This window comes from Protopterus annectens, chromosome 6.part0 (genome assembly GCF_019279795.1).
Source record: "Protopterus annectens isolate FY-2018-M chromosome 6.part0, PAN1.0, whole genome shotgun sequence".
NCBI lineage: Eukaryota > Metazoa > Chordata > Ceratodontiformes > Protopteridae > Protopterus > Protopterus annectens.
Genome location: NC_056737.1, coordinates 1,718,874,158 through 1,718,887,162, shown reverse-complemented (window position 1 = coordinate 1,718,887,162; position 13,005 = coordinate 1,718,874,158). Strand labels below are relative to the sequence as shown.

At 42.3% G+C, this 13,005-nt stretch overlaps 1 protein-coding gene across 2 annotated transcripts in view; it reads right to left on the bottom strand.

The window, feature by feature from the left end:
* ALS2 (alsin Rho guanine nucleotide exchange factor ALS2) overlaps positions 1 to 13,005 on the bottom strand; it is a 2,167,716-nt gene that overhangs the window by 633,008 nt on the left and 1,521,703 nt on the right. For both annotated transcript variants that reach the window (XM_044075110.1, XM_044075111.1), the window contains one exon: positions 9,275 to 9,386. In XM_044075110.1, coding sequence (XP_043931045.1) covers positions 9,275 to 9,386 — 112 coding nt within the window. The remainder of the gene's footprint in view (positions 1 to 9,274; positions 9,387 to 13,005) is intronic.

Here is a 13,005-nt window from a genome sequence, read left to right as displayed (position 1 = left end):
ATCAGGCACATCCAACAACTAGAACGTCCACAGAGGTTCCTCATTAAAAAAATATAGGGCATGAGTAACATGTCCCATGCAGACTGCTGAGGGCCCTATCCTTGTGTTCTGTCCTCTACAGGGGAGATCTATGCCTGGCATACAAGGTATTGTCAGAGCCCAAATGGAAGGATCTCTTACATATCTGTAAAACAAACAACACCATTATTACCCTTTCTAAAGGATTAAATCTTGCCTGTGACATAAATAGTACCTGTTGGAGAGACAAATTGTTTGTCTTTTCGGCTTTTCCCGGTTAGGGGTTGCCACAGCGGAACTCCAGTCCACTAATGATTGGTAGTCGATTTTTATGGTGCTGAGTTGCCAGCCCAACGCCTAACCTTCAGCGAAGGCACGCCCATTCACGCATGTCTTTCGGAGGCCACTCGACTGCGGGGAGGACATGCAGACTCCACACAATAGGCACTCCAGCCGAGAATGTATCCCAAACACTACCCCATCTCTGGAATTGGCTCCCCAGCCATGTGAAAGTACAGATGTGTACACTTACCATAAAAGTAGATGTTTGAGTGTATTCAGTGTTGCAGTCATCACACTTTGGTTATCTGCCTGCAAGTAGCCCTCAGTCGGCCTGATTACCAGAGTCTTGGGATTTCTGTGTTGGATGCTGTCACCTCTTCCATGACGTCAGACCGTCAGGGGTATAAAACACGCAGCCAATGCCATTATATCAGTTTTTCTTGTCCTAGATGTCAGGAGCCCCCAAAATAGGAAGCAATAAATGGTGTGGAAAACCACCAGCAAAACGTAAATACCATAGCCTTAAGATATGGCCAAAAAGAGCAAAGGTAAAAAGCATAGATAAGTTAGGGGGCTGGAGGGAAGGTAACTAGGACTGCAACAGTGAATACACTCGAACATCTACATTTATGGTAAGTGTACACATCTGTACTATGTTCTTCGTGTTTCACTGTTGCAGTCATCACACTTGGGTTGATTCCCAAAGCTGAGGAAGGGTGGAGGCAGTCAAGAAATATTAGGGCTGGCTAGCAGGCCTTGTAAGACTGCTGTGGCAAATCCAGCTCTGGATTTAGAAAAGACAGGTAAGTGGTAGTGCTTGGTGAAGATGTGTACAGAACTCCAGGTTGCAGCTTCCAGGATGTCCCTGGTAGGGACTCTCCTGAGAAATGCTGTAGAGGTTGAGGCAGTCCTAGTGAATGAGTTTTGATCCCCTGTGGGAAAGGTTTTCCATGGTGTTTGTAGCAGAAATGGATGCAGTGTGCTATCCAATTGGAAATGGTTTGCTTTAAAATGGCCTTGCCCTCTGCCCCTGTAGCAAAGCTGACTAACAGCTGGTCAGTTTTTCTGAAAGGCTTAGTCCTGTCAAGGTGGAACCTGAGCTGTCTGTGCATGTCCAAGGAGTGCAGGATCCTTTCCCCTTTATTCTGAGGATTAGGGAAGAAGGTTGTTAAATGGATGGATTGGTTTAAAGCCACACGGGATACCACCTTGGGCATAAATGATGGGTTAGTCCCAAGGGAAACGCTGTCCGCATGGAAAATAATGAAGGGTTCCACAGCCATAACAGCCTGCAACTCAGACACTCTTCTTGCTGAAGTGATGGCTAGAATTAAGGCTGTTTTCCAAGAGAGACATTTTAACTTCGCTGTAGTAGTAGGCTCAAAAGGGGGAAGTGTGAGCTTCTCTAGTACAAAGTTAAGGTCCCAGGCAGGAGTGGTAGCTCTCCTCAGGGGTCTTAAATTTTTAGCTCCCCTCGGGAACTGTTTGATCTGAGGGTGAGAGAAGAGAGGTGGCTCAGTATTGTAACGAGCTGAAATGGCAGAGGCATGAATCATAATTGATGAGAAGGATAGGTCTTTGTGGAGCAGCTCTACTAGGTAATCTAGGATTTGAGGTAAGGTGGGCACGGCTGTATCCTTTCCTTGAGACTGGCTCCAAGAACAGTATCTTTTCCACTTTTCTGAATAGGATTTCCTAGTACTAGGCCTCCTTGGCCTCAAGGATGACATCCAGCACCTGTTTGCTGAGGGTTGCTGGTGGTGTATACAGGGAATAAGCCAGTCTGCAAGGTTCCGGGTTTGCAGCTGAGGATGTAAAATCTGTCCCTCCTGCTGGGATAGCAGAGAAGGGGTCTGATGTAGGTGCCAGGGTGACACTGCTGTCAGACTGCGCAGGAGTGGGTACTAGTGCTGGAGCGGCCAGTCTGGTACAATAGGGATTGTCTTTGGTCTGTTCTGTTTGATCTTGAGTAGTACTTTTGAGAGGAGGGGCAGAGGGGGAAGGGCATAGATTGAGAGTTTTTCCCCATGTAAAGGATAGGGCACCCACTTTCCATGCTTGGCTGTGGGAATTTCTGGTGCACAATTTGCTCAATTGATGGTTTGGGGGGGGAGCAAAGAGGTCCACATCTGGTGTCGCCCAGCTGTGCATTAGAAGTTTGAATGAGTTGGGTTCCAGTTTCAACTAGTGTGGGTCCAGTAGATTTCTGCTTAAGTCGTTTGCCAGTGAACTTTGTTTGCCTGGCAGGAACTGAGCTTGCAAGTGCACTTGATTGCTCAAAGCTGTGTTCCACAGGGCCATGTCTAACCTGCAGAGTGGATAGGAATGAGTTCCCCCCTGCTTGTTTATGTATCACATAACTGTGGTGTTGTCTGTCTTTATCAGGAGTTGTCCTAGAAGGATAAGGTATTTGAAGGCTGTCGGAGCATTCTGTACAGCTAACATTTCTTTTTGATTGATATGCAGGTGAATTTGTCCTGGGCTCCATTTGCCTGCCATGTGAGCCCCCCATGCATAGTCTGATGCATCCGTTGTCAGGGTTTGGGTGGTGAAGGGTTGAGAGGAAGGGAGTCCGTTGTTGTGCTTGCAAGCCTTTGCCCACTAAAGGAACTCTGTCCTTAGACAAGGAATGATAGGAATCAGTGTTTCCAGGTCCTGAAAATGTTGACACCAGAGACCTTTTAAATACCATTGAAGTTTTCTCATATGCAGTCTTGCATATGGAATTAGTAGAATGCAAGAGGCCATGAACCCTAGGGCTTGCAGTATTTTTCTTGCAGATAGCTGGGTTTGGGTGGCCAGTAGTTTGAAGTAATTTGTCAAATAAACCTGCTTTTCTTGAGTGAGGAATGCCATCTGGGAAGTTGTGCTGAAGCTTGCTCCCAGGAATATAATCTTTTGGGTGGGTACCAGATGTGACATCTTTTCATTGATGGTATACCCAGAGAAGTTAGGAGTCTCTTTAAAAATGTCAGGTGCTGAAGTAGCAATTCCTGACTGTCCACCTGAATCAGGCAATCGTCCAGGTATGGGTAAATTTGAATATTTCTCTGCCTGCAAAATGCATTGGCTGGAGCCAGGCACTTTGTGAATATCCTGGGTGCAGTAGATAAGCCAAAGGGAAGTGCATAGAGCCTGCCCTGAAACATAGATATTTCTTGCAAGATTCCCTCACAGGGATGTGCAGATAAGCTTCTTTTAAATCATGGGTGACCAGCCAGGAGTCCTTGGCTAGCATAGGAAGCAGCTGCTGGAGTGTAAGCATTTTGAATTTTGGTACCACCAGGAAGGTATTGAGAATGGACAGATCCAGGATAGGGTGCCAGGCGTTCTCTTTTCTGGGCACCAGTTAGAGTCTGGAGTAGAAACCCTGTCCTCTTTGCTCTACTGGAACAGACTGAATAGCCCTGATACTATGAAGAGAAAGTACTTGCTTTTGAGCCTCTGCCCACTGGTTTGGAGGAAGGTCTGGCAACCCGCTTGGGGTTGGCAGTGAGTGGAAGTAGAATATGTATCCCTGGGATACAATGTTTAGGACCCATTGGTCCTGGGTAATGTGCTTTCAGTTTTTTTGCATGCAGGGCGTGTTTTCCTGCTAGGGATGCAAATACTTGGGTCTGGCTGGGAAGGATGATCGATAAGTCATTGTGAACTTTTTCCATAAAGGGGGTGGCTTACCACTCTTTGAGGAGGGAGCACTCCATTGTTTAGCTCTCTGCATACCCTGAGACTGTAGTCTTGGTGGTCTGTTGCCCCTGGGTTTGGACTGAGAAGGTCTGGGAGGGACTGGAAAGGACCAGTTTTTAGAAGGCCATTGCCTACTGAATCTAGGTGGCTGTACCTGTAAGAAATCTTTAACAGTTTTCATAGATTTAGCTTTTTCCTCCCATCTTTTTAATAACAACTTCTGCATTTGGGCCAAACAAACATTTTTGGTTTAATGGAGCATCTAGTAAATTTGCTTTGACGTGGTCTGGCAAGATTTGTTCCTTCAGCCAAGCATGCCTTCTCAGTACAGACCCAGTGACAGCAGCCCTGCAAGATGCTCCTAAGGCATCAAAACTACACTGCAAAGTATGTTTACTAACTTGGTTTGCACAATGCATTAACTCTTGTAAATCTTTATTTTCTGCACAATCAGGAATCAACAGCATTTTTTGTTTAATTAGTGGCATAATATGCTGCTGGTATTTTCAACATGTGAAACTGGCAATTTAAAGTCCTGATGGCAAGAGTTGCAGAGGTATATAGTTTCTTACTCCATCTGTCTAAAGCCCTAGAATCCCTGTCCGAAGGGGTAGGGTTTTTGGCCGTAGTAGCCTTAATACCTTTAGGTTCCTGGGAAATGGTCTCTGGATCCGCACAGGGGTTTTTAAAGATAAATTTGTGAGAGTAAGGTACTCTGTAGTACCTGTCAGGCTTTCTAGGAGCTAGTGGTAAAGTATCAGGGGTAAGACTGGATTCCATGAAGACATCATCTACAATATCCAGGACAGAGGCTATAGCTAGAGGCCTGTGCTGAGGCAAATCTAAAAAATTCTCTAAGTCTCTTTTTGGACTGTGTGTAGTTCTGGCATTCCCAGCAGAAATGCTCTCTTAAGATATGCAAGATTTCACTGAAAGAAAAGTCCTCTGGAGGGGTGGCAGAGGGAATGGAATCCTCTGCATCAGAATCCTCATAGGTAGATAAGGGTATGTCCTGGTAATCAGAGGGATCAGAGTCATCGGACTCATGATCTGAAGAATCAGAAGGAAGATAAATTCTTTGTCTTTTAGATGGGGATGGCTGGCTTCCCCTAATTAAACTAATAAGGTCTTCAGCCATTCTAAGCATTTGCTTCTGTGGCATGGGAGCTTGAGGATGCTGTTTGGTCATCGGTTTCCTGGGCGTAGTGCGAACTCTGGGCCTGAGAAACTCAGTAGTTTTAGTCAAAAATGAAGTAGTCGGTTTAATATGAACATCGGAAGGTCTGAATACACCCTCAGAAGCTGGTGCCTGCTCAGTGGCTCCGGACCCATCCAAGATAGAGACATCTGCAGGTTCCATAGATGAAGAAGCATCTCGCGGCATACTGGACTCTGAATGGGTTTCAGCAGAGGCCTGCGAGTCTATAGAAGTGGGTATCAGGGGCTGCAAAAACGCCTCACTGAGTACTGGTGGACTGGCGACTAACTTAACGAAAGCATTGTTGGCAGTTTTAGACCTATGTGGTCTGTCTCTGTCTTTATCCTTACGTTTTTTCGGAAGATCGGTAGTCAGATGGCTTATTGAAGCCATTTCAGAATACAGAGAATGACAGCGAAAGAATTTAGCGACAAAGATAGCCCAACGACGAATAGTTAGGGTGTTAAACAAGGCACAAAACTGACAACGAGGAACGTCGTGGTCTGGGCCTAAGCAGTAAGAATGAAAATCTCTGAGGTATTTGCTTTCCACAGGCAAGACAACTGTTAACTTTTTCTGACATCGGTTAGAGCAAGAAAAAAGGATCTCCAATGAGGTACTTGGCTTTAGAAGACTTCAGGCTTGAAACTCGAAAAGTAAAAATTTCAGGTAGCGGCTGACTGGCACTTGCAAAGTGCTTCTGCTTCAGGCTCCCACAGGGCAAGAAAAGCTGATGTAATGGCATCGGCTGCATGTTTTACACCCCTGGCGACCTGATGTCATGGAAGAGGTGACAGCATCCAACGCAGAAATCCCAAGACTCTGGTATGCGGGCCAACTGAGGGCTACCTGCAGGCAGATAACCCAAGTGTGATGACTGCGACAGTGAAACAAAAAGAACATGCATAGTTCCTTGCTAACCCAATTCAAGTGTAATTTGGACAACTGGATGGGGGACAGGAAATTCATCCCTGGTTTGGCACCTGCCTCCAATGGACACAGGCAGCCTGTAAATAGTTCAACTCCCAGGCCCATGTTTATAAGTGTTTCATCTCCCAAGTCCCTGCTTACACTTATCAAGGGTATCAGAACTAGTCAGAGATTTGGGATGCATGGCTAGGCTTACCCTAGTAAACAGCTATAAACCTAAGTAAAACCAAGGTGTGAAGAACACCCTTGCTAAGACACTGAGAAGAAGGGAACAAAGAAAGAAGATGCATGGAATGACTCAAGGACAATTTATTAAGCACTTTGGGCATAAAAGAAGAGCTGGTATTTAGAGACCCCCTTCCCTGGAGGAACTGCCATGATTTCTTGAAGTTCAGAGAAACTCTTGGCAAAAGTAACAGCCACCAACAATACAGTCTTCTAAGTACAATGTTGCAGGGAAGAAGAAACTGCAGGTTCAAAAGCGGACCTTCAGCCAAGATGAAAAGGACCCCTCCTACTTCTCTTTACAGCAGTTACTGCCATCTGATGTAAAGAATCATCTTTCTGGATTCATTATTCAAATGATAAGGCCCTCCCTAACAGTGAATACTAACAAGACACTAACAACAGCACCATTCTACCCACTACTGATGATGAACCAATCTCATTCCACAAAAGAAATAAAAAAAGGGAGGTAAATGTGACAGAAAGGGAGGCCTTGTCATTCAGCAACATCACGTACAACACATGATGAGTGGGAATTGCTCCAGGAATTGGAAAGGAGTCAGGCAACCAAGCACTGCTCATAGGACTTCCATCAGCACACAATTCAATGTGAAAACTGTTTGGGAATAGACAATATATGAACTTTAAAAAGAAAATGAATTGACCTTGTTTGCAAATGTTTGAAAATCCTCTCTAACCCTGGCCTGCTCTATATTTGCATGTTTTTTATTACTGGAATAGCTGATTTGGTATTCATCACCTTCTATTATATTTCCTTCTTTCATCATACACCATTGGAATGCTTAAGTACTGAACATTTTTTTTTATGAGAAATAAACTCATGGTTAAAATTGAACAGATATCATCAGATTGGCATCCGAAGTTTAATACTTTTTCTGACACATTGTATACTTATGCAAAGACAATGAATGTCAGTAACTGCTGGGTGTGTACACATATACTAACAGTAAATGATGGGAGCATTCTGTTTTTTTACAGTAACAGAGACACAAGCAGGAGCAGCAGTTGGAACAATTTTAGTACCCAAAAACAAAATGGGCAGACATCACTCTTGGCATTGTTACCCCCTTTACATTGGTTCTACTCCAATTATCAATAAACGTAAAAGGGTATACATGTTACGTTAAAAATGGAACACTTCTCGTGGGGTAGAGTAGCTGTAATATTATCCAGCGAGTGTATAATAGGGTTGGAGGACAGGGCACGACCACATTGCATGAGTTCCATTATACATGTGGAAATAAAGCTTACCTCTTGGTTACCAGCATTCTAGTCAGGATGTATTACATTGGTCAATTTATTCCAGCTGTGCTACATAGAGAGACTTTACCCAGTGGGAAAATTCATAATGAAAGAGGGAGACAAAGGACATTAAAATTTCATTCATGAAGATAGCGCTCAGACTTATCACAATTTAGAATAGACTGGATTTGAAAGAATTTCGCACATGGATATGGGTGGCGATCTTATCTCTGGGGCAGATATTTTTCCTGACTAGAGGCAGTGAAATCAATTTGGGAAATGAGAAAACTGACAAAATTACTGGAGGTCTTGAGTAATGCAACTTCTGAATCAGTAAATAATCACTAATTCAAATTACTATTAAATGACTGCTGTGCACTGTGTAGTGCTGCAGAATCAAATGTCATTGGATTTCACCTTTGCTTTTAAGGGAAGTATGTGCATGCCCATTCAAATGGAGTGCTGCTCAGTTATACCAGATAATGAACACACTGTTAATAGTCATCTAGAATTTACACAAAAGGTTGCAGAGTTGTCTCATGCTAAAGAAGCCAACAGCTCTCAATGGGTATTGGTTGACAAGTATGTTTTCTGGATTGGGAGAAAGTCTCTTAAAATTCTTCATGCTTACTGCAGTTATAATTATTCTTTTATGCATTTTATTCATGAGCAAAATGATCTTCAAGCTTTCTGCATCTAGAAAAATTATTAAAGTGGAAACTGTGCATATTAAAAATAGTAATGAAAAATGCCATTGACCACAGTTAAAGAAAATGATTATGAAAAAGAAGATAGTGAGGAATGTGTATTAAAATGTTTTGGACAGACGTATGATAACATATTCAGAAATTAAATTGAATGGTATTGAAACTTTTTACTCCATTTAAGCAGAGATGTTGTTTACTGCTCATAAACCTATTTTTGATAAGAATATGACTTAAAGAAACAAACAGGCAAAGGGCATTCACCGGACTAGAACTAATTAAATTTATTAAAAGTGCTTTCGAATGTAAAAATTCACAAACTTCCTCAGACAAACACAGTTGTTAACTGACTTAGTTTAAATAACCCTCCACATCAATGACATCATATCCTGTAAAACATTTAAAAAAGATATTGTCCATTAAAATCACAATGCAATCACAAGAACATATTTCATTCTACATAAAGTTCATTTCACTTTTAACAAAACTTAATTACATTAATTAACATATAAAAGCATATAAATATATAAAAGTATATTAAAACGTATAACAATATTAAAACTAGTACACAATTGGTCATTTAACATCTATTTAAGGCCTTAAGCTGCAAAATACATTTAATGGAACTGTATTCATTTAAACCGGGATAGGTGTAAGCGTTAGTTAATACTTGCCACCATAATTCTCTAAGTTCTAACTCCACGGATACTGGCCCACCTCTAATATTAGCGTGTATTTGTTCAATAACAAGAAACAAAAATGAATGCTCAGGACATTCAAAAATATGTTTCTCTAGAGCATTGTTTACATCTTTCTTATTAATGCTATATAAATGTTCATATATTCTCTTTCTAAAGTGCCTATCAGTTTTCCCAATATAGAACTGGGGGCAATTTTGACACTGGGCTAAATATACCACACCAGTGGCATTACAATTATATTTACCTTGAAAAAAACAATCACTCACCATCATTTTGTTGGCACTAAACATCCCTTCATAGTAGAGACCAAACTGCGTCACCACAACTCCACATCCTTGACGAAGATCATCTACCCACATCCCCATGTACTTTTCACCTCTGTAGGAAAAACACATAAATCAATAAATAGCAAAATTAGATGCAATGAGAAAATAATTTTATACCATTTCTTATCCCTTACATTTTCGTCTTAAAGAAGAACACAGACAGAAGGCTGAAATATGGTCATTGGCTCAATCAATTCATCTGGTCAGTCATCAACCAAATTACTCAAGTACCAATGGTGCCATTCTTCACTTAAAGAATGTCCTTTCTTCCCCCTAAGTTTTACTTATTATTTACTAACTAATGTGATAAGGGAACTGACACAAACAGCACCTATTTCTGTCACAAGTGAGTTCTCCTTTGTATGTTACATCAAATAAACAGTACCTTCCCAAGCTTATGCAACTACAGATTACTTCTACATTTGACATTACGGTACTACACTACTGGAAAATGCTACGTGCAGCTTTGCGATGATGAAAATATTTCTTGGAGTGCTAATGCATGACCCTTTTCATGTGTCAAAAAAAAATAAAAGAAACGTCTGACATGATTAAATAATCTCTGAATTACATCAAGGCCAATGACTGCAGCTTTTTCTTAACAGAAATTTCTATTTCAAAATGCATTTATGACACAAAAATGCAAATTTTTCACAGATTTCTGCAAAACGCTACTTTTCATCACAGATCATCATCAGCATCTATAACAAAGGAATGGACAACATTGCCCTTCTTAGCTACCAGTCCAGAAAACAGCTCAAATTAGAATACCAAGTGGAAAAATGGCAGTCAAGCTTCCATAAAAAGACTGAACCCAATGGCAATTCAGGCATCCCTAAAAAATGGGTTACAGACAAATTTGCAAACAGAAATTCAATATGAAAATGTGAGATTATCCAATACTAGAAGGTAATAACTGCCTTGCATCAAACTACTCCAGGACAAAAAAATAAATAAATAAAAATAACGTTATCAAAGAACTTTCTTCAAGCCTAAGTGGTCTAGAATTACACTATACAAACAGGCATCTCTGTCCATCTCAAAATGTGTTTTTCCTCTGAATGACGCTGTTGTTCTAACATACTAAACAAAGAATCCTGAACTTTCAGTCAAGAACATTCTTCAAACGTTTGCCACATATCCTAAAAAAATACATGTAGTTCTACTTCAAAAGGAGAAGTACAAATACAGGTACAGATCATTTTGAGAGACCTACAGTTAAATTACTTTTTATATTTTTATAGGAGTAACCCCAACTAGCTGGTCAGACAGTTAAATTACTTTTGCATTCATTACAAATCAGGAAGGCTAGGTGCAGCAGGCCTATGACATGGGGGCCCAAATGCTTGGATGGTGGCAGCTAGAGAAAAGGACAACCATAGAAAAAGTATAGTTGTGTAAAATGTCCTTCTCTTCTGTATGCTGCCGTATCCATAACATGTGGGAGTCTGCCTCTGGTTTACTTGTACGTCCGGACATTTTGCAAAAGATAGTTGCTACTGCGAAGGTATGTTTGATGGCCCACGTCTCTCAGTGTACATCAGCCATAAAAGAAAGTCAGGAATAACGCGGATGTCAGCAAGCACCTACCTCAGAACTGAATGCCGCGGGAAACCAGCGAATATGGAGTGGGTACTCAGGAGTCAGGCAAGTGTCAGAGGGAAGGCAGGGTGGAAAACTTTTAGTTATGTACTTACCATAACTTTAGATGTTTGGGATCCATCTTGCCTACATTCTGTACTGATGGGCTCGGAGCCGATCCTCGGCTCCGACTCGGCATGCTATGCTATAGAGCAAAGCCTCTTATTGGCCGAGCTATTCTATATCCCAGGATGCACCACCACTACTTCTCCAGATCTTGTTTGTCCGCACTCATGCACACACACATAACTGTTTATATAACATTGCCAGATGTTTCAAGATGAAACGATAGTACTCGGACTGTCCGGTCTCTTCTGATCTCCAAGGCAGGGGGAAGGAGGGTGGGTTATTAGGAATGTAGGCGAGATGGATCTCAAACATCTAAAGTTATGGTAAGTACATAACTAAAAGATGTTATGTGATCCTATCTCGCCTACATTCTGTACTGATGGGACAGCGTCCCTAGCACCTGATTCCTGGGTGGCTCACTGGAAAACACTCCTGAGAACTGTGGAACCAAATGAAGCTCGCCCCTGAGATGCCACATCCAATTTGTAGTGGGAAATGAAGGTGTGCGGAGAAGACCATGTAGCCACAGCACAAATGTCGCCAATGGCAAGCTTAGAATGGAATGCTATTGAAGTAGCCATAGCTCTTGTAGAGTGAGCTTTGACAGAGGTTGTAAGCTCTTTTTTAGAAGAGGAATAAGCCTGACTAATACAGTCCCTGATCCACTTGGCAATAGTGACCTTTGTGACGGCTTTGCCCAATTTATTGTCCGAAAAGGACACAAACAATTGATCTGTTTTCCGTGTTTGTTGGGTCCTATCTAAATAAAATCACAATTGTCTGTGAACATCCAATGTGTGGAAGATGTATTCTGCTTTGTTTGAGTACTTTGGGGAGAAAACTGGCAGTTCTAATGACTGTTGTAGGCAAAAACTGGAACAAACTTTAGGGACAAAGGATGGGTTAGGCCTGAGGGATACTCTATCTTTGTGAAAAACCAGGTACGGTGGTCTGACAGATAGAGCTTGAAGCTCTGAAACCCTTCTGGCTGAAGTAATCGCGACCAGAAAGGCAGTTTTCCAAGAAAGGAATTTCAAATCACAGGTTGCTGCCGGTTCGAAGGGGGAGGAGGTTAAGGCATGTAATACCACATCGAGATCCCACGGAGGAGCAGGATGAGAAATCGGAGGTCGTAAAAGCACAGCACCTTTTATGAAGGTTTTACACAATCTGTTGCTCATCAAAGGTGGGTTTATAGATTCATGAAAATTGGAAATAGCTGCCAATTGGACCTTGATGGTAGAGACTGAAGAACCTTGATTGAATAAGGAAGTTAGAAATTTCAGGACTTCTGACACTGGGACAGTGATGGGATCTAGACCCCGGAGTTGAGCCCAAATAGCAAATCTCTTCCATTTGCTAGAATACAATTTCCTAGTGGCAGACTTGTGGGCAGAGGATAAGATGCATATGACTTCCGGGTCTAAAGTATGATCTCTGACTATAGTCGGAAGAGGAGGAGCCAAGCTGTTAACTTCAAAGAGTGAAGGGACTGATGGAGTTGTCCCGACTGATGAATTAATAGGTCCGGGATCTGATCCAGGAACCATGGACTGTCCAGAGAATACTTCCGAAGATAGGGAAACCATACCTGATGAGGCCAGTAAGGGGCAACTAGAATCATTTTGCTCCCTGAGTGAGTCGCCTTTTGGATCACTCTGGGAAGGAGGGGAACCGGAGGGAAGGTGTAAAGCAAACCAATGGGCCAAGGATAGGCTAGGGCGTCCATGGGAATCTCCCCCGGAGCTGGAGTGAGAGAGAAGAATTTTCTGCACTTCGCATTCAGCGGGGTTGCGAAAAGGTTGCAACAAGGAGTTCCCCATCTGCTGAAGATCTGAGTTGCCACTGCATCGTTCAGAGACCACTCGTGAGGAGAGAGAATAGTTCTGCTTAGTCTGTCTGCTATCACGTTGGATCTCCCAGGGATATGAGTCGTTACCAGAAAACGTCTGGTCGCCACT